Source organism: Eulemur rufifrons, chromosome 3 (assembly GCF_041146395.1).
Source record: "Eulemur rufifrons isolate Redbay chromosome 3, OSU_ERuf_1, whole genome shotgun sequence".
Lineage (NCBI taxonomy): Eukaryota > Metazoa > Chordata > Mammalia > Primates > Lemuridae > Eulemur > Eulemur rufifrons.
This window is the reverse complement of record NC_090985.1, coordinates 82523761-82550547: the sequence shown is the minus strand read 5'-3', so window position 1 is coordinate 82550547 and position 26787 is coordinate 82523761. Positions and strand designations below refer to the sequence as shown.

Here is a 26787-nt window from a genome sequence, read left to right as displayed (position 1 = left end):
GATAATTAGTAGTATAAAAATTTAAGAAAATGCCTTAGAGCTATACGTGGAGTGATACAGACTTAAAGGTCTCGGAGCTGTTTGTTTGCAAATGCCTGCTCAGCATGTATAGCAACACAAAAATGAAACATTAAACATCACATAGACCTTTAGAAAGGTTTGCTTTTTATCTTCACAGGATCGCACATATGACTTACCATGCCTGGCTACACTAAGGAAGTGTCAAGTGTATGACATAATGCTAGTATTTTTGAAACTACAGTAAAAAATTCCCCCCCACCCCAAACTTGGAACTTTAAGCTGTAATTAGAATGCCATGATCAGAAAGTTGTGTTTTGTCAGGTTTGGCCCCGAGCGTGTGGCAGCATAATTCCACACTGCTTGTAGGAGCAGCCTGCAGCTGTGCAAAACTCAAATGTTTGTTGTTGTTTATTGTTTAAAGAGACGTTTTTTTCTCTAACAGACTAATGAAGGGATGTTTAGTACATTTGTGCACTGACCGACTGATTTGTTGCAAGCTTGACATTCAATTGATCGAATGAGGTGAAATAAATCAACAAACTGCTGAAAGAAAATGTTCACTGAGAGTTTGCGCTTGACATAAAAACGTGTCTTCAGCCTGTAACTGACCATTTATATATGTAAATTCTACACACTTGCATAGCATCTGCACAATTTATGCATTGAATTATTGCATTTTGTATTATACTTATATACTGAATGGAATTACATGATCAGTTTTATGGGTAAATAAATCACTATAATAGACATAATTTCACTTATAAAACTATATGTGAGAAAAATGTAACACTGCATCTACTTTAATTACCAAAATTAAAAACATAAATCTTGCAAACTCCCTAGAGCTCTAGGGTGATAAGAGACAATACCTAACCCAGAGGGGAGTAACAGACTCATTGTTAGAAGAAAAATTAATATGGCAGAAAGGAACATAAAGAGGAAAAGTTAAAGTGGAGAAAATCAACTAAACACTAAATAAAATACATGGAAATTTTATGATTTCTGAAAGTAATCTGTTTCAAGCCATGATAAATTTTAAAGCGTTCTTGAAATATGAAAACCACCTTTTCTCAAGAAACTAGACGTGAAAAAATGTTTTCATTGAGTGTAAGGTAGTACGATAAGTTTATTTCTATCTAAAGTAAGGATAATGATTGGAGGGGGTGGGGAGGCAAGTGCCACAGAATCACAGTGGTAGGAAAAAAATTTAATCAAGTGCCATAGGAAATCAAGGAACTGTAGGCATGGAAATGCCATTGTTAATGGGTGAGGACACTGAAGTCCAAACAGAAAGGTGCAGGGGATGTGGAAGGTCATCCAGACTGGACTCAGGTGTCCTGAACCTCAGACAGAGCCCCTTTTAAGATCCCATTTGATCTCCCATTAAAAGCAACTCTGGGCTGGACATGGTGGCTCATGCCTGTAATCTTACCACTTTGGGGGCTGAGGTGGGAGGATTGCTTGAGGCCAGGAGTTTAAGACCAGCCAAATTAGCTGAGTGTGGTGGTGCAGGCCTGTAGTCCCAACTACTTTGGAGGCTGAGGCAGGAGGATCGCTTGAGCCCTGGAGTTGGAGGTTGCTGTGAGCTATGATGATGCCACTGCACTCCAGCCTTGGTAACAGAGACAGGCCCTATCTCATAAAAAAATAATGATAATAAATAAAATAAAATAAATAAAAATAAAAGCAACTCTGTTTAGATGTTTTTATCCTCATCTGGAGGGAGACGTGGTATTTTCAACCCAGGAGGCATTTATATAAAGATTGACTGTAGGAAACTTTATGAAGTATATGCAAGTCTGAAAATGCATAGTTTGGTTTTGTGGTTGGTTAAGAGGCTGTGAGGATGGAATGATCTAGGGAGCAGGATAGGAAGGGAGGGAAAAGAAAGGAAGAAAGATAAGCAGCACGTGGCGTAACAGAGATAGGGGCAAGCCAGAGGGAAACCCACAGAGGAGGGAGAGAAGGGAGAATGGCACCCAGGCCGACAGAAAGGCTCGGCGAGTTTCACCGAAGGTACCGTGATCAGGGTTGATGCTCTGCAGCTTCCATTTATCATAGGCTTATTCTGCAGGCTTGAGTAACTTTCTTAACACTATTCAAAGCTCTTTGACTGCTCCAGAACTTATGCCTTTGAGCCTGCACTCTTTATAAGTTAACAAGCAGAACATTCTGCCAAGGGAGAATAAAAAATATTAACCACAGTAACAACAAGAGCAGATCATCTTTAAGTCTTAAGAAAGGGAAATCAACAGACCATTCTCTCACCCTGAGTTTCTCTACCCCTGGTTTGAAGAAAGGGTGTTGAATTTCAGCCTGTCATTTATTGTGGGATTTGGAATCAACATTGGATTTCTTATAATAGAATGTTCTTGATCAGTGAAGAAATTTCGAAATTTAAGTCTTATGACCTCTCTTCACTTAAGAGACATGCTCTACAAAAGGAAAATTCACTATACATCATAAGAATGAAATTATTTAAGACAAATGGTGACCTACCAGTGACTATGACATAGCATTTGCTTTTAGTAATGAGTTTTACAAGACAGCAAGTCACATTATGCTCTTGACCACAAACAAATGAGATATTTGTATCACACTGGAGTTAGCTATCTTTCTGGAAAACCTCTTATCTGACAGTGCATTCCGTTCAAAAACTGTGTATCTTCTTCACATTACTCCAAGACTTGATATTCCAAAAAGAGTAAATTCATTTCATGTTTGTATTCAAATTTAAAATGAATTAGTTGACAGCTCATTATTTATGTGGACTATTAACATAATCTATATGGATTGTTGAGATGTTGGTATACCTACCACTGAGTAATTTAATGGAGACTGGCTATTCAGATTCACCACTGGAATTGCCCCATCTCTAATATTTTCAGCTGTTTTTGCCTGATCCTGATACCATTGCTCAATTTTTAAAATATATGTAGTTCATTGACACCTGAATACAAAATTTGGACACGAGCATCAACGGTGCCAAAGAAATACACTATGAGGTGCCTGGTATGTGTGGGTCTCATGCTTCGTAGACAAAAGAAGGGACCTACAATTCCAGGCCCTGTTCACTTATAATCTTCTGGGAAGACAGAATATATATGTAAGGAAAAAATTTAAAAGCTAAAATTTATTTAATAGACAGAGTGTTAGTCTGTTTTGTGTTGCTATAAAGGAATATCAGAGACGGGGTAATTTATAAAGAAAAGAGGTTTATTTGGCTCATGGTTCTGCAGACTGTACAAGCATAGCGCCAGCACCTGCTTCTGGTGAGGGCTTCAGGGAGCTTCCACTCAAGGCAGAAGGCGAAGGGAGAGCAGTTGTGTCACACAGCCAGAGAGGAGCAAAAGAGGGAGGAGGTGGTGCTAGGCTCTTTTAAGCAACCAGCTCTTACTTGAATTAATAAAGTGAGAACTCACTCATTACTGTGGGGAGGGCACCAAGCCATTTGTGAGGGATTCGCCTCCATGACTCAATACCCCCCACTAAGCCCCACCTCCAACACTGGAGATCAAATTTCAACATGAGATTTGGAGGGGCCAAACATCCAAACTGTATCAAGACACTAATAATAGCTTTTAATCTTAGTTTTCTTTCAGTGGTTGGAAACCAAACATTAGGGAGAAATATGAATATTCTTACTCTATTAAGATATAATAGCATTCACATAAACTATCCCATTTAATTGTCATAATACTGTTTATGAAATAGTTACTATTATCTTTATTTTGTAGGTTAAGAATTTGAAGCCCAGAGAGTTTAAGTTACTGATCCAATCATTACAACTCTTCTTTATTTTTGTAAAAATAGGCGTTTTTGTCATCTGTGATGAAAATGTGTGTATATGCTTAAATATCCTTGTAGCTATGTAGTTGAAAAAACTCCCAATTCCAGTATATTTACTGGCCATATTTGAAATACTTTTTATGTAGCCCATCTATATTTTTTCATCAATTTGACTTATATTCATTTGAGAGGATACTTGGCCTCCAGATGGAGAAATAAATTTAACTTACAGGATAGAGAAACCAGAGGCAAGCAGAAATTGATGTGTATCTTAAAAGAGAATTCTAATTATAAGGACCTCTTAAATCTGAAAGTTTTTCCCTTTGGTATAAGCCATTGACTGTGTAAAACATGGCGTTTTACATTAAAGATGATGTTTTGGATGAATTGAAGCGCCATGATTTTCTGCAAAAATGTAGGGAAAGATAACTAAGATTCTTACTGTTGTAGATCAAAATAATAGAATGACAAGAGGGAATACTCGAGCAATAATGTTTTAAAGAATTAGTACACAGGAGAAAAAAGCTGTGAAGCAAAAGAATACAAGCACACACATACACACACATTCTGACATATACTATATACACATCATATTATAAACTTGGATACATTTTAGGCAAATGATCCCAATAACTGCATTTATACATTTTCTGGCCATGTACATTACTTTGACCAGCTGTCTGTGGAAAATAAAGAAATGATTCATTATTTAACATCTATTAATCCCCTACAAAATCCCCAGAGTGGGGATATCATGGAGGGTTTTCTGGAGGAGGTGATTCTGAGCTGAGTCTTGAAGAGCAAGCAGCAGTTGGTCAAAAGGGAGTGGAAAACGTGATGGCCTTTCCAGGACACAGCATGGAAAAGTCAAGAGCTTGAAACAGAATGGTGTGTGCAGTCTGGGGTTGCCGAAATATAGTGACCAGAGAGATGAGAGGTGAGGGTGGAGAGGTAGGTTGGGTCTAATAGGATTAACCAGACATTAAAGTGCTTGTAGGACTTTATACTTCCAATAATGGTGAGCCTTTACAAGGTTTAAAGCCTGAGTGGCAAGATCAAACTTGTATCTTAGCAGATCATTCTAATAGCTATGTGGAGAATGTTTTTTAGGTGGATGAAACCAGAGATCGGGATCCAGTTTAGGAGGCTGTTGTAAAAATGTAGGCAAGCGCTGAGGGTTTGGACCAACATTGTGATAATGGAGACTTGATAATGGCCTGGAGGACTTATGCAATGGTTAGAAGGTATAATTCGTAAGACCTGGTCCTCATTTGGATGTGGACGGGTGGATCAGGATTTCTCAGAATTTTAGCTTGGGTGACTGGGTATGGGGTGGGGAAATGTGAAATGCGAAATGGAGAATGAACCGGAACTGGTTGGGCAGGTTGGAGGTGTGGTCAGTTTAGCTTAAAGTGGTTTATCTAGAAAAAGCTGGTCAGCACATGGATCTTTTAGTCTGCAGCTCCAGAAAGAGGTCTGGGGTGACAAAGTTGGGAGCTGTCAACCTATAGGTGTATACGATTGAATATGTAGCCTCTTCTATGTTCTTCCCCTTTCTTATATCCCAAAGCAAAGATTTATAACTCCAAAAATGTTCAGTAATTAATGTTATACCTCCCGGTTGTAACAACAAAATGATCCCATAGGATAGGAAATACTCTAAGAAAAATGCAAGTCACCAAATGGTTATTGCTCTCTTGCAGCCTGTCGGTGGCGATGCCTGCCCCGGAGGGACACTGCTGGAGCTGACCTCATTCTTAAGGACCCCGGCCCTGCGGCTCTGTCCGGTTCAAAATGGCAGAGAAGGCTCCCCCCGGCTTAAACAGGAAGACTTCCAGGTCGACGCTTTCTCTTCCTCCAGAGCCCGTGGACATTATCAGGAGCAAAACGTGCTCCCGGAGAGTTAAAATCAACGTGGGGGGCCTCAACCACGAGGTCCTGTGGAGAACGCTGGACAGGCTGCCCAGGACGCGCTTGGGGAAGCTTCGAGACTGCAACACACACGAGAGCCTCCTGGAGGTGTGCGATGACTATAATCTGAACGAGAACGAGTATTTCTTTGATCGGCATCCGGGAGCCTTCACTTCCATCTTAAATTTCTACCGGACAGGGAAACTGCACATGATGGAAGAAATGTGCGCGCTCTCTTTCGGCCAAGAGCTTGATTACTGGGGGATTGATGAGATCTACCTAGAGTCCTGCTGCCAAGCCAGATACCACCAAAAGAAGGAACAAATGAACGAGGAACTGAGGCGAGAGGCAGAGACGATGCGAGAGCGAGAGGGAGAAGAGTTTGATAATACCTGCTGCCCTGAAAAAAGGAAGAAACTGTGGGACTTGCTGGAGAAACCGAACTCATCAGTGGCTGCAAAGGTATGAAAAGCGGGGCGTAGCTCGCCTGTGCGTGGTCAGAAAAGGTGCTACCTACATTCCAGAGAGGGTAACTTTCTTCCTTGTTTTGGTAAGACAGAATACAGTGTGGCTACACAGATAATGAAAAATCCTTTCCAAAATCTTATTTGATAACATATAGTTATTCTTCCCGTACTATGTCATCAAATGGTATTAGCCTTTCATGAATATTATCATCTGTAGGAAGAAGCCTGGGCCACATAGTGTGAGAGAGAGTTCTGGTTTCCCTGGTGCTGTCTATATGGTGTTGGTGACTTGGAGGTTGAGGAGAAAGCCCTAGCTCAGACCCCTCAGCCACTGAGTCTTGCAGAAGACCAGGGCCTGGCCTCCGTCTTGAATAAAGGGAAACGTGCTGTCGTTGGAATTAGAGGAGGTGCCTCTTGGCCTGGTTCTGTGGAGGTTCAGGGAAAGAGGAGAGCGTGGGCCTGTGTAGCTCAGATGGCTGGGGACCACGTGCATGAGGAAGGGACTGTTTTATTAAGCTGTGTGAGCATCGAGTCAATGCCCAGAGTATGTCCATTTACCTTGTCAATGTGAGGGCTTCTCTACCAATGCTATTTCTGACTGTTGGTGCGTAGTTGTTTCACAAATGAGATATAACCATATCTCAGAGTTCATCAAGTATTTGCTTGAAGTGCAGGTAAATTCATATTTTCCAGTGCATTTATCTAAATCTCAGAGTAAATTTTTGTCACTAATTTTAGCATGTAATTCAACCGCATGCTTCTGTTTATCTAATTTTATCGAGAGCTTTCAGGGTTAGCTCAAAGCAATTTTCATTCCATGTATTTTATTCTGTATTACAGTATGAATGGTAAGTAAAAAGTTAAAAGAGCCATCTTTAGCTGCAGGAGCATAGTATCGATGTTTTGTACGTAATAGATGAAAATGGAGAAGGGAACAGTGTGTCATCATAGGAATTCTTTTGATTACTTACAGTTTTTTCAAATATCCTCCTTCTTATAAACAGTAATTATTATAGAAATATAATAAACCATATGAGACTTTTGACCAGAAATTAAGGTTCTGCATGACAATCGACAACACATAAATCATCAGCTAATGCAGACGATCGTGCAACTGCTCCTTGCACTGTTCAGTTTTGTTTCTGGTTGACTTCTAAAGGCACTTTCCTTTCCAGCCAGCAGTTGCACCTAAGTGAAATAAAATGTATTTCTGTTGTACATAATGGAGAAATGCATATTTTGTGGCAAATGGAAGATTTCAACTAGGTTTTTTGTAGTTATAAATGATTTGTTTACTTTTGTTTTATCTGTAAGAAGGAAATAGATGTGCCACATTTGTGGATTTTGATTGAGAAAGGCTTGATACCAGGTTCTTCCTGATATCAAGTGTTTGGTTACATATTTGAGTTACTACTAAAAATATGGAGTGAATTTTGGAAGTGAATGAGATACAGATTTAAGTGGGCATTGTGGGTGTTAAATGAATTCTTTGAAGCCTTTAGGCAACTGAGGAATAAATCGTTGTTCCATCAAAAGTTCCAGAGGAAGTTAGCTAACTATGTAAAAACAAAGTAGCTAAATCTAAGAAAATTCAAAAGGTTACTGTGGTTTATTTGTTCATAACAATGTTATTAACATATATCTAAATTTAAGTCATAGAAGAAATTTTAAATATGTATGTGTTTTTTTCTGAAGAATTTCTAGTGAGGATAGAATAGGGACAATAATCTGACTTCCCAGACAAGGGAGTTCATTTAATCTGTACATTTTAGAAGCAGTAGCCACCTTGATCTCTAAGAAAGTAATGATGACAATGGCCTATTGTTACAGTATACCATTATATACCCCTATGCATCAGACAGATTATTTAAGTTTCCTTCAAGTAATGTACGTATGTATAGATATCTGCCTATAAACTATACAGCAGCCGATGACACTGGTTGTGGATGAAAATTTTATGTAGCTATAAACAGTAAATTTGTATCCAAATGATCAATCAAGTTAAGTGAATCTTTGCTACCTTTAGTAGAATCTTTACTAAATTTTCATAAAAGATTTGTGTTTGTTTATTTAAATGTCTACATTTGCCTCCCTGTTTGGTGAAATATTATGAAAATTATTTATATTGGATTATATAGTAGTTTAGTGAAAGTATTGTTCATTTCTCTGAGGTTTAGAGCCTTTTTTAGAGCTTTTTAAAAATAAGCTCTGTATGATGTCTTATATAAACCACTACCTTTTCCTGTACTCTTCTCATGCCATAAAACTTGTTTTTTTTCTGGAATAATTCTTGGTGAGGGGCATGAATGCTAATGTAGGTATGTGTGAATAGTATTTTCACAACTTAAGAACAAGGATTTTTATTACAGCTGCAATAGGGTGATGCTCTAGCCATCACTATTTACTTTATGTTATGGGTATATCAGGTTCCTTCATATGCTGTCAAGCTCTTGTGTAACAATGATGGGAATCTATGTATTTATCCTTACTCACTTAGGAGGTAAGGTATTTTGGGGGAGAATATCAGTTTACTTTGTCTTTTCAATTATTGCATATTCAGTTTGGTTATTTAGTTGAACATATGCTCTATCTGTGCTATACACATTAAAGTAGACACTCAGATACTCCTTTCCCTCCAGAATTTAAAAAAGGTTCTCTTATCCTAAACCAGGATTTCATATCATTGAAAATATCTGGTTTTCTTTCCTTTGTTTTTTTCTATACTTTATAATTTATCTATAATATTTCTGTAATAAAGAAAGTCTAAAAATTATAAGATTATTTGCCAAATACCTAGCAAAGAAGGAAAAACTTGACCCTTTCTATCAGATCTTCCATAATAGATTAAAATATCTATTCTTTGATATGGAATAAATACTCCATAATCAATTAAGTGATAATTGTTCAGCCCATGCTATGTGCATCCACTAGGATATATGAAATTATTGCAAGGCCCTTTGATCTATCATCCTTTGTCCTTGGGTATGACCCTGACAATAACAATTTGGCTCTTACCAAGCATGATCCCTGGTGTCACATAAGGAACCATTTCTATTAATTGAAAGTTGTGGTATATTAATAACTTGGAAAACAAAGCCAAAACAAGGCTTAAAAATGTGGAGTATTTGAAATATCTATACTTAACAAATTAACATTTCTGTTCATACACATAAGACCATAATATAATCATACTTTTCAAAATATAATGACAGGTAACAGAAATTGTTACTTCTTAGTTTTCTGGGTTATGGTATGATATGATTATGGGACATAAGTATATATCTGAATGATGGACTTTGTCTTCTTTCTATCCTGTGAGTGTATCTTGGTGACTGTATATACTCTCATAAAAAGATAATATACAAAGTTTAAATTTGAGGCAGTTTGTGAATGTGTGGCCCAGCTGAATGGGCCCAGATGGCAGCTAAAACAGCTCTCTGAGTTACCACGACATGGAATTTCTAGCTTTAGTATGACTTTCACAGGGAGGAGATGGGCTTAACTGGCTGCCAGTTTCCTGGGCAGTGGATTGGAATTAGACTTGATTCTGTACCTCTTCCAGGCCAGGGTAATTTAGTCAGTCTCTGGACTGGAAACATTTTCCTCTCTTTTCCTTGGTCTCTTCCCAAAGAAACTGCAGTAACTATTCTCCTATAAATATTGCATACAGTGACTTCAGTCTAAAAGGTGTTTAAAAGCATTAAGGGAAATAGGTCCTGTGGCATGCAGTATTCTCAGCCTGTGGGGTGAGACAACTGTCAGGAAGTAGCACAGCCCACCTGAGATCTGAAAGAAACTAGACTCATGGGTACCACAGAGGGCCCTCACTCTGGATGTCTGAGCAAGGTCAAGAACAAAGGAAATCAGCTGGGTTTCAGGGAAGCCCGGACAGGTGTGGCCGAGCCCTCTGAGTCAGGTCTCAACCTGGGAGCATAAGTGGGCATGGTGTGTGGACAGTGCCGGATGACAGGCTGACCTGGGTGTCAGGCTAGGGGGTGAGGCTGTAAGCAACTCTTTCTGATAAGAACAGCAGAAGCCAACATCTGGAAAAACAAATTTCTATTCTTCCGAACCAGACAGAACCATTCCACAGCTCTACTGGGCACCATACAGGATCAGGTAAGGGCCTCCCACTCCTCAGTATCCTCATTTATCCATAGCTACTACTTCCTCTTACATTTTTTCCCCCTTTCTCCAATGCCTCATCCTCCTTCTTCTCTTCCTTTTCCTCTCTCTCTCTCATCTTGTGTGAAGCCTGTCTCCTCCCCTTGCATATTCCTGTGAAAGTCATACCAAAGCCAGAAATTCCATGTCGTGGTAACCCAGAGAGTTGTTCCAGCCACTGCCTGGGCCCGTTCAGCTGGGCCACACATTCACAAACTGCCTGGAATTTAAAGTTTGTGTCCTCAGGACGTGGCTCTGTTTTAGCTTAAGGAAAGAAGGGAATGATTGACTAGAGAAATGTTTCTCCACTTTTTTCCCATTAATAGCCCCCTAAAGAGAAAACCTAAGTCCAATTTAAATTCTCCCTAATGAGAGGAGAAAAACAAAATACTAAGGAATAAGATGGACTAAGATTTTGCCAGGTAGGATGGCGTTCAGAGGACCACAAATGATTGTAGTATCTGTTTCCACCCTTCCCCGCTAGAACCAATTTTCTCCCCTAGGGGGCGCTATTGCTTCCGTTGAAAATGCATGGAACAGAGGGAAGGTGATGACCCTGTTTCTTGCCTGCTTCTCATTTCTGCTACACATCCACGTGTTCATCATTGTTGGCGTGATGCAACATAGCACCTAAAGCAAGCATTGGAAGGGCTGGGGAGACGTTAGTCACCCTTGAACCAAGGGGGCAACTGGTGGTGACAGATGTACAATCTGTGCATGCAGCTTTGGCTCCCTGGAGAGCCAGGGGTCAAAGTTATGAATTGGAGGATGGCACCTATTTGGTTGCCCTATTGGTGACAACTCCTTGAGAGCCATACTCCTTCTTCCAACTAAATTAGATTATACAACTTTCAAGCCATGGAAATAGTAAATAGAAAATAAAGCAAAACAAAACAAAAACTCCTGTGTACTCATCAAGGGGGAAAGAATGCATAACATTCTCATTCTATTTATAGCATATGGATCAGTTATTCTAATCCTTTGAGAAAAAGAAGATACTGGAACAGAGCCATAAATGTTTTCCTTGTAGTTTAAGAAACAGAACTTTGAACTGTTGTGCTTATAGGTGTATATTCAGTCAAGTGAACAACTCTGGCTATACAACACCCTTCATTTAGCTTTCCGATGACTGCCTTAGTGATAAAAAAAATAACAATAATAGCTATTAAAACCATAAATAGGCCAAAAAAAGGAAGTGACGCTGTGGGAGCACACATAGAAGTCTCCCTATATAGAGGCAACTCTGTGTGGTGTAATCTTATCTAGGGTTGGCAGTGGTCTAATTAGCGTGACAGTCACACTGTTTCTGTGTTGACTGTTTACCATTTTCCTCTCTTTGTCTCTCCTTTTTGCATCCCAGCTGTACAGATTAAGCTGTTTTCTTCGTTCTTCCAATAACATAGCATGGGAGTTCAGAGGTGTTAACAGGAGATAGAGTTTAAAAGAACTTGGCCAGTCTGTGTAGGTTTAGCTTGGAGATGTTTCATCTTTTCTTAAAATATATCGTCCGTACAGACTAGCATGTCAAAAACCTGGAAGAAATCAGATGTACAAAATAAAATAGAGATAGAAAACAACATTGGATTTTGATTAAGATGTCTCAAATGTTCCATTCTTTATTGCAGTGGTCTTATTTCTGGATCTGTGCTTCTCTGCTTTCCTGGAAAGACTGCCCTGAAAACTCACCACCTCTGCTCACTTGGCCACATTTGATCAGGGAGAACAGGGCAAGAAAAGAGGAGGCAGTTCATACAAAGCTCGCACCCCACATCTCCTTACGTAGGGTGCCATAGATCCTGGTTTTACAGAGATAGCCCTGGTTACTGCTTTGTGTCCCAGTCTAATTGTTAATAGCATCTCTTTTTACTCTTAAAAGTGTCCTAGTTTGTACAATGAAGTATATGATCACCTTTCAAGTGAATATTTTTGAAAAAAAGAAATTACTCAAGAATCGTGCACTTTTCAGTTCCTTCTTGCTTCTTGGTTGCATCTGAAGAGGGCCAGTCTTAATTTCCAAGTGGTTTTTCCATCTCTTTCAAGAAATCATTGGTTGTCATTAATATTAAAAGAAGATATTCAGATTCCTTTCAAGCTTGATTTTTTAAACCTCAATAAGTACAGTAATTATCACTTTCAAAGTAAAAAACAACCACTAAAGAGTCTTTTTCTACAGTACTTAATGTTATTACAAAAGAGAGTACATTGGCAGTATTTAAATATTCTGGCTTTGAAAATCTATGTACACTGCTCTGGTTGTTTACAGATTTGTTTTCTTTATTTCAAGTGAGAGACTATAAAGTGAATGATCTACTATTTTAGGTAAGCATAAGTATTATGAAGGAATGGTCACAATATTTAATACTCTCCACTTTAGAAGACTCTAGAAGGGTTTAAGAAATATTTTTGATTAAGTGTTCTTATCTGAGCTTTATCTCCCATTAAAGAAGGAAAAAGAAAAACAAATACTTTCCAAGTGCTAAGAGTTTGTAAGAAAATTCCTATGGTACATATGCCTTAATCTCAGATAGCTTCCCCATTTGCTTACTTTTAATAAAACATTTATATTTTTCAGTGGGACATTGATCTGAAAGTTCATCTAATAATTACATGAAATTGCTATGATTCCTCAAGGAGATGGTTAGTCATTGTCTCATCCATATTTATTTCTATTGTTACTGTTTAGCTGCCCGCCCCCAACATGTTAGAGAGAATCTAGGTTATCCCTTATAAGTATTGATATATTGACAGTCATACTATGGATTAGTATTGTGATATGGTATAAATAGCAGTTAGTTGCACTGGAACTCAACATGGGACTATTTTGAATGTCACTGATATTTTCCCTTTTACTAGTCACTTTTATATTTTACAGAAATATTTGGCATATGCATAAAATGAAATAATCTCTTCCCAGAGAACCTGTTAATATAAGATTGTTTGTTATAAAATGTTGAATGAGCCAACTTTCATTGTATGTTTTACATATAAAATATTAAATATTTTATTGAATGCTAAAATATTGCATAAATTGAATCATCAAAAATAAAAAGCTTTGGGCACTTCATTTATTTTTAATTCCTCTACACTTTTACCTTGTTCCACAAAAGAGACAGCCTACTAAAACACATATAACTAATCATTCAAATAAGATAGCGAAAACAAAAAAAGAAATTATTAATAAAAGCCAAAAACAGAACTAGAAGAAATATATTTTAAATCACCACAGTAACACCAGGAAATCTTCATTTCCCACAAAATCTTTCAAATTATTTTCATTAAAAAATGACAGTCTTATAATTTTTAAATAGAGTTTAAAACTCATAGACAAAATGTATTTGTGATTAGAAAAACTTCCCTATCTGTCTCTAGTGAGTATTTCTAACTGATCCAAAGTAGGAGTCATTCCTAACAGAGGTACTCTATTTATGTATACCCATGTGAATTGACCGTTCTGATTTTTTTTTAAGAAAGACGTTTTTGAAATAATTAAGAAGGTTGATTTCAAAAGAATTTTGATCAAAATATAGTTACATGTAAAAAAAGCTGCTAAAATATAATTCACCAAGTAACCATAGATTACAATACATTTTTTGTTTGTTTGGAGCATTGATTTAGCATTGGTGGTTTTATTCTATTTGGGAATAACCCCAGAGTTTTATGACATTCAACAATCTGTAATACACTGAGGCATAAATCTGCATTATTTATATTATAAGCTTGGCGTGCAGGAGCTAGTGACTTTGATAGTGAGCGAGCTTAGCTGGCCACCCAGCACTGTCAACTTAACCCAATTTGTTTTTTTTGTCCTCATTGTTACATATACTAACTCTCATGAAATGTACTGTTTTTTATACGAGAGATTATGTGGTATAGTAGAGATTTATAAAACTATCAGAACATATCTCTCATTAAAAATAGCCTATCTATATATTCTAAAAGGTGATAGAAGTGTTTTAAGATAGTAGTCAGCCTGGAGATTATTCTTGCCCGACAGCTTGTTTGGTCATTAAAACCCTGTCAACCTCTGCAGTGAGACGGAGAAGGATAAAGGTGACCCCAGGCCATGACAGCCAGCATGTTGTACTTAGCACGTGGACATTGGAGGCAAGCTGCACTTCCTGTATCCATCAGCAACATCCAGCCCTTCCCTGCCTTACTCTTTCCGTATCTCCTGGACTGTAGTTGACGATGACTTTATAGTTTATAATCAGAACATTGAAGGACTTGAGAAGACTGAGACTTCTCTGTAATTGCTATGCCAGCCTGAACACACACATAACCAATCTAGAATAAAGCAGCTATTCACGGATGAACAGTAACAGAAAAGTGTAGTAACCAGCACAGAGACAGGAAATAGAAAAGTTGAAGAGGAAGATGTTTGCTTTCCTCTCTCTAAAGCTTTTCTAGGAGCACTAAGAACTAACATCAGAACTATACCAGACTTTGCACCTGTATATTATTTATTTTTGGCTGTGTATATATCTAAGTTTAAGTTAACTCCTTAGCTGATCCATGAAATGAATGTATCTTCCCCCTTAAGTTACCCCCTTTAATGTCTTTAAAAAGGCTTAAGTAAAGGAATTCTTCTGGATATTACTCAGGACAGGTAGCTAAAGCAGACAGATCCAACTGATGTTTGTAATCAAGGTTCTATGTCTAGGGCAGGCAAACCAGGTAGCAGTAGGACTCACTGAGGGGTAGCTGAACTAATCTGTTCTTGTGTGTGTGTGTGTGTGTGTGTGTGTGTGTGTGTGTGTGATACATGTTACTTATATACATTACCATCTGTCCATTAGAGCATGTTATATGATAAAGAACCCACCTGCAGAAAAAATGCAGTGCATTCCAGCATGTATTTAGTGATTTAGAGTAGATGGAACTTTGTCATCCAAACAAGATAGTTGGCCCATTCAGAATGTAAACTTTTATGATGATCTCATCAGGCATGAAAATCCATAGGAAGTGTTCTAATGGTCCAAGAATAGAAGGAAATGTTTTCATTAGTTTCTCAAGATTTTGTTTCAGGACGCTAGAGGTCATTGCCACCCTGGATTTCATGCTTTCACTTCTCTCTCGTTGAGTCACTCCTGACGCAACCATAAGTGTTGAATGCCACTTTAAATAGCTACCTCAAGCCTACGCCACAGCAATGCCAAGGACGGCCAAGTAATCCCGGTGCAGCTCCAGATGGGGTTGCTTGGTTGCAGCGTCCTTCACTGCAACTGCGATGAACCTCAGGATATTTGCACATGACAGGAAGAACTCCAGCCTGCAAGTCATTGCTTTAACTCTAACCAATATAAAACCTAGAGTGCAATTTTGGATATTGAAGTGCAGTTGTCTTATCTGGTGTCATCTAAGTCCTCGACCAAATGGATTCTTCAAATATAGATTTTTAAAAATTTTTTATTTTTAATTATTATGGGTACATAATTGTATATCTTTATAGGGCACATGTGATATTTTGATACAGGCATACAGTGTGAGTTAATCAAATCAGGGTAATTGAGGTATCTCTCACCTTAGGCATTTAACATTTCTTTGTGTTAGGAACATTCTAATTCCACTCTTCTAGGTATTTTAAAGTATGCCCTAACTTATTGTTGATTATAGTCACTTTTTCGTGCTATCAAATGTTTTTAATTCTATTGTCAAACGAAAAGAAGCCAAACTCTGTAAAATAATTTAAAGAGATTTATTCTGAGTCCAATTTGAGGACCATGACCTGGAGCCACACCCAAGAAATCTTGAGCAAGTGGACTTACTGTGACTGGGTTACAGTTTGGTTTTATACATTTCAGGGAGATAGAGGTTACAGGTAAAGTCATAAATCAATACATGGAAGGCATACATTGGTTTGGCCCGAAAAGGTGGGCCATCTCAAAGCAGGGGCTTAAAGGGTTATAGGTGGGTTTAAAGATTCTGACTTGTAATTGGTTAAAAATGAAGCTTGGAGTGTTTTAAGGAAGTCTGTTAATCAGAGACAGGCCACAAGATATATATTTGTTGTGTAAATTGAGGACCTGCAGGTTTGTCTTGCATAGCCTGAGGCCTGTTAATGAGTTACAAAGGATGTCTCCAAGAAGGGAGAGAGGGATGATGAAGCATGTCTGACGTCCGTCTGCCTGGCAGGCAATTCAGTTTTAGGGTACCCCTTGGCCAGGAGGGGGTCCATTCAGTCAGCCAGTCGGGGGAAGCTTTAAGATTTTATTTTAGTTCACACTAACAATCAAACCATATTTTTGCACCCATTAACCAGCCCTACTTTATCCTACCTGTCCTCCTCTACCCTTCCCAGCCTCTGGTAATCATTCTGCTCTCTGTCTCCATGAGATCAATTGTTTTTAATATTCAAATATAGATTTTTTTTTTAACATTCAAATTTTAGTTTACATCTTAAGAGTTAAATCTGTCTCTGGCAACATTTTGTATTGGACCATCTAACTTGTATGTTGGTGTCAGAGCATGTAGTTTTATACAGAATTTAGCTGAACTGAAAAATAACTCATTGCCACTATCTATGAAGTACAACAACAGATATGTGCTGTGCTAAATTAGATGTATTTCATTAACACAGTGGAAATTTTCACTTTGGGAAATGAGCAGAGGCCCTGCATAATATCCTTGAGGTGAGCAACCTGTTCCATTTCAGTGCAGTTTTTAGTTTCAAGGCAGAAAAACATTGGGTAGGTAATCTTGTTTTTTAAAAGGTGATAATTTGCCATACTACAGATGGAATGAACTACATATGCAGTGAAAGAAAATATAAAACAGTAGGCTAAAATCTAGGATAACACGAATTTGCCATTTCGTATTTGCTATGTAAAAAAGCTAGCACATTTTATTATATTTCTTAAATGAATTCTTCAGGTGTGAAAATTATTGTATTGTATATCGTATTATGATATAATTGCATCATGAGTAACGTTAAAATTCAAAGCAAAGCTCTGTTTTAAGCAGTGGTCTTTATTTTTCAAACTCTAGCTCCTGAGCCATTATAAATATTTTAAATTGCATGGGATGTTTACAAAGTGCTAATCATGCACACTTTTTTTTTCCTAAGTTTTATATACAGATTAGCTTGAGGTAGCTTAAAGGTAGCGAACAGTTTTGATAGGCATATTTTAACAATATACCAGGTGTATTTATGTGTTTCAAGAAAGAAATATATTACAATTGAAAAACATCATTTTGGATCCTGTGTTTACCTGTCTTTGTTGTTTGGCAAATGCCAAAGCTTTGAGGAACTTTTCTCCCGTGCTGTACTTTGATGCATACATCTGAAAATGAGTGAGCGTGAAGATCAGATGACACGTCTCTGCTGTTTATGTGACCTGGCTGTGATGGGATGGCCTCTTCATGTACTGTCAATGCAGAAGAGGTTCTCCAAGGCACCATATTGCCACCAGTGGGAACTTGGAAAATATCCAAATGTCTTTCCCATTGTACCACAGCCCAAATAATGAAATGTCTTTATTTCTTCCTTCAAGCCCTTATTTTCTCTCTGCCTGAGGAGGCTCAGCTCATCCTCAGCTCTTCTTTCAGACCTGCTTCTCAGCTCCTTCACTTGGGTCAGCCCTTCCAGAGAAATGCAGGAGAAAACCCCGTCCCACTGCCTGCTCCGCACGCAGCCCTGCTTAAGAGTCCTCCTCATCAGGGACTGTTTGGGTTCTACTTTATTGAACAACTATTGATTTTCCGTTGAATTTCTCTGGCTTCAGTTGGATTTCACATTTATTTTTATCTTGGTTGTAAATCTTCTCATGAGATGGTATCTTCTTAAATTTCAACAAAATTGAATGTAGTGAAGAGTCCAAATTGGAGAAGCTAGGTAACCTCCCAGATCTGGACCTCATTTGATCTTTAACCTATAAAGCAGGCCTGTGTTTTTCTTTATCCTAAAGCATCAGAAGCTGAGACTAGGTAGATTTTCTTTCCTCAGTTCTCTAAAATCAGCCTCTAAACAATACTTTTGGACTCCCTTTGAGGGAAGCTGGGTCTTTACCCTCTACCCTCCCTTTGTCTGTCAACTCTTGCTGGGCAGGTTAAGCTGGTTTACTTTCCACTCCCTCATAATAGCTGTCACTATCCCCAGAGTTGTCTGTTTTGAGCAGAAATTTAACTCTGGGGAAAGAGCCTATGGTTAATTGATACCTGATACAGTAACAGATGCTTTGCACAAGGCTGTATTAGCTTCTGTTGTCAAAGTCCTCTGTGAGGCATAGCCACAACTTCCTAATATCATCAGTGCTCTTGCAACCCTTACTCTATCTTCTTATTCTGAGACCAGTTCTTTTCTAACAGCACTGCTTTCCTCAAGACCTGGCAAGAAAAGTGGAGATGTCCCCTGCAGTATGGGGTCATGAAGTGAAAGGCACATTCTCACATCCCCTAAATAATTAAATTAGCATGACCTTCAAAGAGCAGAGGGAAGGAATTTATATTGAGCATCTGCTGTGTGCCATACACTGAGCTTGGGAATTTTTCATGTTGACTTTTTTTTTTTTTTTTTTGAGACAGGGTCTTTCTCTGTCACCTGGGCTATAAAGTACTAGAGTACAGTGGCATCAACATAGTTCACTGCAACCTCAAACTCAGGGGCTGAAGCGATCCTCCTGCCTCAACCACCTAAGTAGCTGGGACTATAGGCATGTGCCACCATGCCTGGCTTATTTTTCTATTTTTTTGTAGAGACAGGGTTTTGCTTTTGCTCAGGCTGGTCTCAAACTTCTGGCCTCAAGGGATCCTCCCACCTCAGCCTCCCAAAGTGCTAGGATTACAGGTGTGAGCCACCGTGCCCAGCCTAGAGTTGCTTTTAATGGGAGGTCAAATGGGATCTTAAAAGGGGCTCTGTCTGAGAGTCAGGACACCTGAGTCCAGTCTGGATGACCTTCCACATCCCCTGCACCTTTCTGATTGGACTTCCGTGTTGTTCACACTGGTCTTGAACTCCTGGCCTCCAGTGATCTTCCCACCTCAGTCTCCCAAAGTGCTAGGATTAGAGGTGTGAGCCACCACACCTGGCCTCATGTTGGCTCTTTGCAACAAACTTTTTCTGTAAAGCATAGGCATACTTTTTCTGTAAAGGGCCAGATAATCAATATTTTCCACTTTGTGGGCCATAAGGTCTCTGTCACAACGACTCAATTCTGCTGTTGTAGTGAGAAAGCAACTCTAGACATTATATAAGCAAATGGAAGTAGCTCGGTTCCAATAAAACTCGACAGTAGGCTGGATTTGGCCCAAGGGCCATAGTTTGCCAACCATTACTTTATATTAACCCTATGAGATGACATCGTTAAATCCCATTGTAGAGATTAAAGAGTTGAAACCCAAAAATATCAAATTTGTACCTAGTGTCCCAAACTAATGCCATATGGACATTCCTATCCAGTCTGTCCAAAGCCCGGCTTTCCCACAGTTCTTCCCATCCAGTTGTATTTATCATTCCTTTCCTATGATTGTTCAATATTCCTGTTGCTTCTCAATATTCACTGCAGGCTTTGGTTTATGACTTAAAATCATGTTCTACCATAGCCACTTGCTATCCTGCAGGACAGTGACCAGTCATAAATTCCACCCAACATGTTCTTGATCTTGAACTCTGTTAGCACACGGATGAAACTACTCTGTCTTTGGAATCTTGAACCCTGATTATAACCACTGAGCTTTCTTCCATTTCCCACTAAATCTACACTTTGTCCCTATTGCAAGCTCTTTCACCTTTACTTATCCCATTCTTCTCTTACTGAGTTGGGACCACTGGATACACTGCTATGGTCTAGACCTTGATCATCTCCTCCTTGGATTATTGTGATAAGTCATCAACTGGACTTTCCCACTGCATTCTCACCTGTACCTCAATTCTAATCCATACTCCATTTAGCCAACAGAATTACCTTTTCAGAATATGTCTTTGATGGGTCACTCCTGAACTAAAAACTGCAGTGTTTCCCCATTGCCTGCAGTCCAGTTCAAACTCCTTAGCATTGCATTTATGATCCCTCACAACCTCCTATCCAACTGCATGCCTTACCACTCCTCAAACACAGTGCTCCCATTGTTCCAAACTGCCAGAGGTGCCTGAAGACAGGGCACTGGCCTTACTGGTTGTTTACTGCACTCAACTAAAAGTATTTCCACATGGCTATAGCCATTCAGAGGGGACATCTTTGTTTCTTGTTTGTGCAAGGATGCCTTGTATGCCTTGTATTCTAGCTGCAGCTGCACCTGCACTCACCTGGCACAGTCATGCCCCAGTGCCCACTGCTGCTTCCTTGACCTGGAACACTCATTGCTCCTTCCCTGTGCTTCCTTGTGTCTCAGCTCACTTGTCACTCTTTTGTGACACCTGTGTTTCTCCCCTGTGTTTCCCTAGTTCTCTCTCTTCATCCTCATAATCTAGTGATTCTGTCTGCGCTATGTTCAGTTCCTCAGCTAGGCTGTAGCACTGGAGGGGTCAGACCACGTCTCTTATCTTCAATTCCTAGCTCAGTCCCTGACACGTACAAAACACTCACTTACCTGCCTTGGAATGGCACTAAAGGACAGAAATAACAGCATGACTAAATGTTTCACAATATTTCTGTTTCTCTGGGAAGATTAAACAACATAGATAGCAGTTGAACATCTCATCCTAGCGATTAGATCTCAGTAATGCTGGGTTTGTTTTCAATAGTTTAAGAAAGCCGGATATCTTACTGGTTTTATGTTTTTGAAGTAGGCTGAGAGCCACAGATGTGGGTTTTACATTTTTACATTGTATAAATTCTCCGTCTAGAATAGCAGTGTAGGCTGCTCTGTATGCCACACAGTTTATGCAAAGAAAGGATCAGGTGCTGCTGACAGGCAAGCTCTCAGATGCTTTGCTTTGCTCTGCTCGAGTTGCTCATTTGGTTATCTGAACTGTAGATTCTGGGAGCTCTGTCGTAGGTAAAATGTAGCCTTTGTGTGGAGGGCCAGAGGGAGCTTGATCTGACCTCCAGGGCACAGGCAGCTCTTCCCTGGCTTATGGTAGATGGTAGATCATTTCTTTGTGTTCAACCATCCACCCTTTGGAGGACCTTGGGCCCACGTGGGGTTTATGAAGCAGGCTCACTGTGCACTGGTGACTAACTTACCTGAGTTCCGTGGGACAGAATACCCCCATACACAACAAGTTACATGTAGTTGGTTTATTCCTTACAAATAGGCAGCAAGCGGCAATAGAAGCCTATGATTCAGGGCAAGCCAGTCCCCCAAAGCTCAGAAGAGCTGCCCAGGGTGAATGGAGTCCTGTCTGCATGTGCCCCACTTGCACTGCAGCTGGGGGACTCCGGAAAGCATCCTGCCCTGGGTTGTGTGTCCTGGGGCCATGTGACTCACTGGGCTAAGGCACCCAAGGGCATCCTGTTTCTAGGGGTGACTGGAACAGAGTCGGAGCTGTTCCGGACAGTCTCTCCCTATCTCAGAGGCTGCATTCCGAGAACGTTCTACAGTTATTCTAGAGAACTGCAAACCAGAAAGGGGAAAGTCTGAGTTGGTATGAGGCTACCCACGGAACTGTCCTGCAGGGCTTTCCCTTTCTCAGGAGAAGTCACAAATGTGGGTAAACCCAGGATTTGAATCAAGATAAGCCTTTAATATGGTGTCTTTTAGGGAGATTTGATGAGAGTCTGAAAATATAAATTCTTAATGGCATAATGTGAAAAAGAGATTAAGGATCTTTATTTTTATTACATTGGGTAAAATAATCATAATAATATCAATTTAGGGGAACTGACTTTTATTATAATCCAAAAAGATATTTTCTGGAAACTTCTAGGTTGAGTTTTTATAGATAGAATATCCTTTTTGTCTCAAAAATGCTCATTATCAGCATGCCACTTGGTCAATCATTAAGTATGTTCAAATATTATTCTGATATTTCAGATAATACTGATGTGATTTTTTTAAATTTAGTTTTTCAGAAAAAGCCTCAGTCAACCCTTTTAAAATTCCTACTTAAGAAATGATTTTGACTTGTTTCAATTTAATAATTCATAAAATTATCATTTGAAGGTTACTTTGTATATAAGAAACATTTAAGCTTTATATACATCTTCTAAGAATTTTAATGAGATAGTCTCTAAGAGTAAAACCCTTTTTACTTGTTAAATCCTTTGACATTATCGTATCTCAGTGTTTGAGTTTTTAGTAGAATTATAATTTAATTCTTTCAAAATTCTGCTACAAAAGAAAAAAACTGTCAAGTTAAACTATGTTTTCAGTTCTGCTGTTAATTATTTGTGCACTCATCAGAGGAAAAGTAATCTTTAAAGAGATTACAAGATTATATGGGAGATGAAATTGACAGATATAAAATTATCAGAAAATGTCCTTTATATAAGCACATATTTGAGGAAACTTCTATTTGGTATAGTATTTACCATTTTAGAGGTGGGATCTAATTATGTGAATTTTAACAGTAGAGGAAGCTTTGTGAATGAGAGGAAATCAAGTAGGAAGAATAGAAAAATGTTTAGAGACAAGGGAGAAAGCATACATAAAGGCAAAGGGAACAGGATTTAGGCGGCCGGTGCATGCAAGGGACATTAGAGAAACTGTCAGTGGTAGACATCAGGCCGGAAGGCTCAGGGAAGGCCATGTACTGCCTGTTTGAGGCCTACCTGAGAGTCTGCCCACACTCAGAAGGTCACAGGTAGATGAAGTTTGGCCTTGGCCTTGGCCTCGTAGGTGTCAGTTGCTGATGGGAAGCTGCTAGAGGTGGGCAGCACAGTGGTGCAGGGTGTAGGCTCAAGGGTAAGACAGACTTGGAGTGGAAGGTTCACTCTGCTATTTAACCGACTTGGTCGCCTTGCTAAGCCTCAGATTCTCAGATGAATAGTGAAGAGGATGCTAACAAGTACCCAATACAGTTATTGTGAGGATTAGATGATCTAGTTATCTGGATTCCCGGTACACATGCACACCTAGAGTAGATTACGTTACCGTTATTACTCAAACTAATTTATTCTGAACCATCACAAGGAGAAATTTTTCCCATAAATATTTTGTATTCTTTTGTTGCAACTTCAGTAACCTTATTAGATTGGGAAGGACAACATCTGTGTATAGGTAACAAAGTATTTTCATCTTATTTTGAACTAAACCCTTTAAAGAGCAGTTAATTAAATTGATGTTTATTGATTTGTCCAAATTTTCATGAAAATGATACTTTAGATAAATGGAACCTGAAAAACAAATTAAAATTTAAATCTTAAACAGTCTATTTTTTGAAAATGGACCTTGTTAATGGAAAAAATGAAAATAAAAAGAATGAACTGACCATTCCAAGGCTTGATTGTAGTATAACATTTGTATTCAAATGTTCTGTTCTCCCAATGATCGCCATCATGTTAATCGCCAATATTAATATAACTGCCTGGAAGTTGAGCAGCTATAAATAGCTCTATTCTTGTTCACAAATGGTGCCTTTGCCTTGAGAGAGGAAAGTGATCAGACTATCACTTTGCATGTTCTAGTTGGGCTCCTTATCTCATATTTCTTATCTAAGTATCTGTTAGTAGAGTATGAAATTGAACACAGATCATTGATCTTCTAAAGCCCTGTCATTATGATGTATTAACAGTAATATGTCTGATTGCAAATAATTATTTGGCTCAGAAAGAATTGGATTCAATGTAAACATAGTCTCAGCCATAAAATTGTTCATGCTGAACCACAAAAACTCCTGGGTTTGTTCAAAAATGCTGTAATAACTAGGGAGTGGTTAGAAGAACACTATTATTTATAGAAAATAACCAGGGTTTTTTATTTTATGTTGTTTTTTATTTATTTTGTAGAGATGGAGTCTCACTGTGTTGCCAAGGTTGGTCTTGAACTCCTGGCCTTAACTGATCCTCCCACCTCGGCCTCCCAAAGTGCTGGGATTACAGGTGTGAGCCACCTTGACCAGCCTGAAAAGAACCAGGTTTTATTTACTAGTTTTTCACAAACAATCATTTTCTGAATTTAAGATTGAGACAGGTATTTGGTACAGTGTTTGTTTCTGGATGTGTACATTTAAATAAAAATTATCTCACAAACTTTTAGATTTTTTTATTTAGATTGGCATTTAATAAATCATCTTCTTGATTAAGAATGTGAATTACCAGGTCTCATTTCCCCAAATTATTTAAATCAGCTTACAGAGATGTATAACATGACAGGATAATAAATGACTGAATGGATTGTGGTTAGAGAGATAGACTAGATAAACTAGGTAAAAAAAATGAATGGGGTAAATGGGGAGATAAACTAGATAGATGGATAAAAGGGAAATATGGACAGGAAAATAAAGAGAAAACTGGGGAGACTGGCATGTAACAAATTCATGACACAAGTGCCTACTGTAGTTGATGGGGGACAACAAAGCATTCTTAGTGCTAAAGCAAATGGCAAAACATAAATAAACAGAATAAGATTCCACAAAATATGAATTTTTCAGGCAGGGCATATGGTCCTTTGCTAAGTAGGGTCCTTTAGAAAGAGAGGAGGTGTTTATGGGTCAGCTCTTCAGATGACTATTCATTTCTTGAACAAATATTTACTGAGTACCCAGCACTGTTCCTGAACAGAAGAGAAGAGAAAAGACAAGACTCTCTACTACCATGGAATTTATATTCCAGAGCGGGGAGATGGATAATACACAAAATATTGAATGAATATGTATGTGTGTGTATATTTATAATATATTAAAAAGAAATCAATGATATGGGTAAAAATAAAGTAAGACACAAGGTTAGACGGTGCCTGGGGGCTGGTAGTTCCATTTATTTTTTTTTTGTGAGACCTTTTGACAAGGTCTCACTGTTGCTCCAGGCTGGAATGTGCAGTGGTGTTATCCTAGCTCACTGCAACCTCAAACTCCTGGGCTCAAGCGATCCTCCTGCCCCAGCCTCCCCAGTAGCTGGCTCTGCAGGCACACCTCACCATGCCTGGCTAATTTTTCTATTTTTTGTAGAGACCAGGTCTCATTCTTGCTCAGGCTGGTCTCAAACTCCTAGCCTCAAGCAATCCTCCTGCCTCGGCCTCCCAGAGCTCTAGGATTACAGGTGTGAGCCACGAGACCTGGCCTGTTAGTTTCATTTTCAATAGGCTGTCTAGGGTAGCTGTCACTGAAGAGTTCATTTTTGAGCAGACTTCTGCAGAGGTGAAGGAGCCCTGAAGATGTGGAGGAGGGAGTCCTGACGCAGGTGGAAGCGTGCCTGGGGGCAGTGTTTCTCCACCTGAGCACATTCTGTCCTTCAGGACACATTGGCAATATCAGAAGTTTCTGGTTTTCAGTTTGAGGTGAGGGGGTTGAAGGAGCTCAGGAAATTTCACTTCAAAATGTGACTCTTCGTATAAAGAGTATTTTGAATTAAAGGCCCTTAGAGATCAAAAGACGTTGGAAGGGGCTTTCCGTCTACCTGCATAAAACCAGAGGGATCCATCAAAAAGAACATTTGCCTTTTATTCTCCTCCCTGTTTCCTCAGTACATTGCAGGAAAGAAGACTGAGAATGCAGCAAGACCTGGCCCAAACCATTTTAAAGATAATACCTGTGTCTCAGGTTGATTTAATTTTCCAAGAGAATTATTTATAAGTCAATCTGTTTCCCCTCATCCATTCATTCTCCCAAGAATCTGTTCATCTTCCCTAGTAACCATTTATTCATTACCTATATTTCTGATCTCCTCCTCCCCTCTAAATGAGGGTATATAAACTTCTGGACACCACTGGGAAACCCGGTAATCACTCTGTGATTCTCCTCATGAGCACATGAGTTGATCTTTCAGCGAACGTTCTAGCGCAAAGGGGAAGCCTCCCCTCACCTCACAGGGTGCTACTGTTATGGGGCGGAGGCCAGGGATGCTGGGAAACATCTCACAGTGCACAGAACAGCCTGCCACAACAAAGAACTTTCCAGTCTGAAATGTCAGTAGTACCCAGGTTGAGAAGTCATGGTGTCCTGCAAGGAGCAGCGGCATCATCTGGGGGGCAAGAGGGTGTAGTAGGAGATGAGCTCACAGACTTCAAGGGGGTCCAGAGCCCGTGGCACCTCAGAAGCTCTTACCTGGGCTTCAAGTCTTTTTCCCTGAAAGGTAACGGGAACCCCGGCTAGCTCTGAGCAGTGGTGATCTGACCCTACTTAACAAAGGACCACATGCCCTGCCTGAAAAATCCACATTTTGTGGAATCTTATTCTTTTTGTTTATGTTTTGCCATTTGCTTTAGCACTAAGAATGCTTTGTCGTCCCCCACCCAGTACAGTAGGCACTTGCATCATGAATTTGTTACACGCCAGCCTCCCCAGTTTTCTCTTTATTTTCCTGCCCATATTTCCCTTTTACCTATCTATCTATCTAGTGTATCTCTCCATTTACCCTATTCATCTTTTGACCTAGTTTACCTATTCTATCTCTCTAACCAC

At 39.1% G+C, this 26787-nt stretch overlaps 1 protein-coding gene across 1 annotated transcript in view; it reads left to right on the top strand.

The window, feature by feature from the left end:
• KCNB2 (potassium voltage-gated channel subfamily B member 2) overlaps positions 1-26787 on the top strand; it is a 381801-nt gene that overhangs the window by 33314 nt on the left and 321700 nt on the right. Inside the window, exon 2 of the mRNA XM_069466369.1 lies at positions 5514-6183. Within this exon, the coding sequence (XP_069322470.1) occupies positions 5605-6183 (579 nt within the window). The 5' untranslated portion in view covers positions 5514-5604. The remainder of the gene's footprint in view (positions 1-5513; positions 6184-26787) is intronic.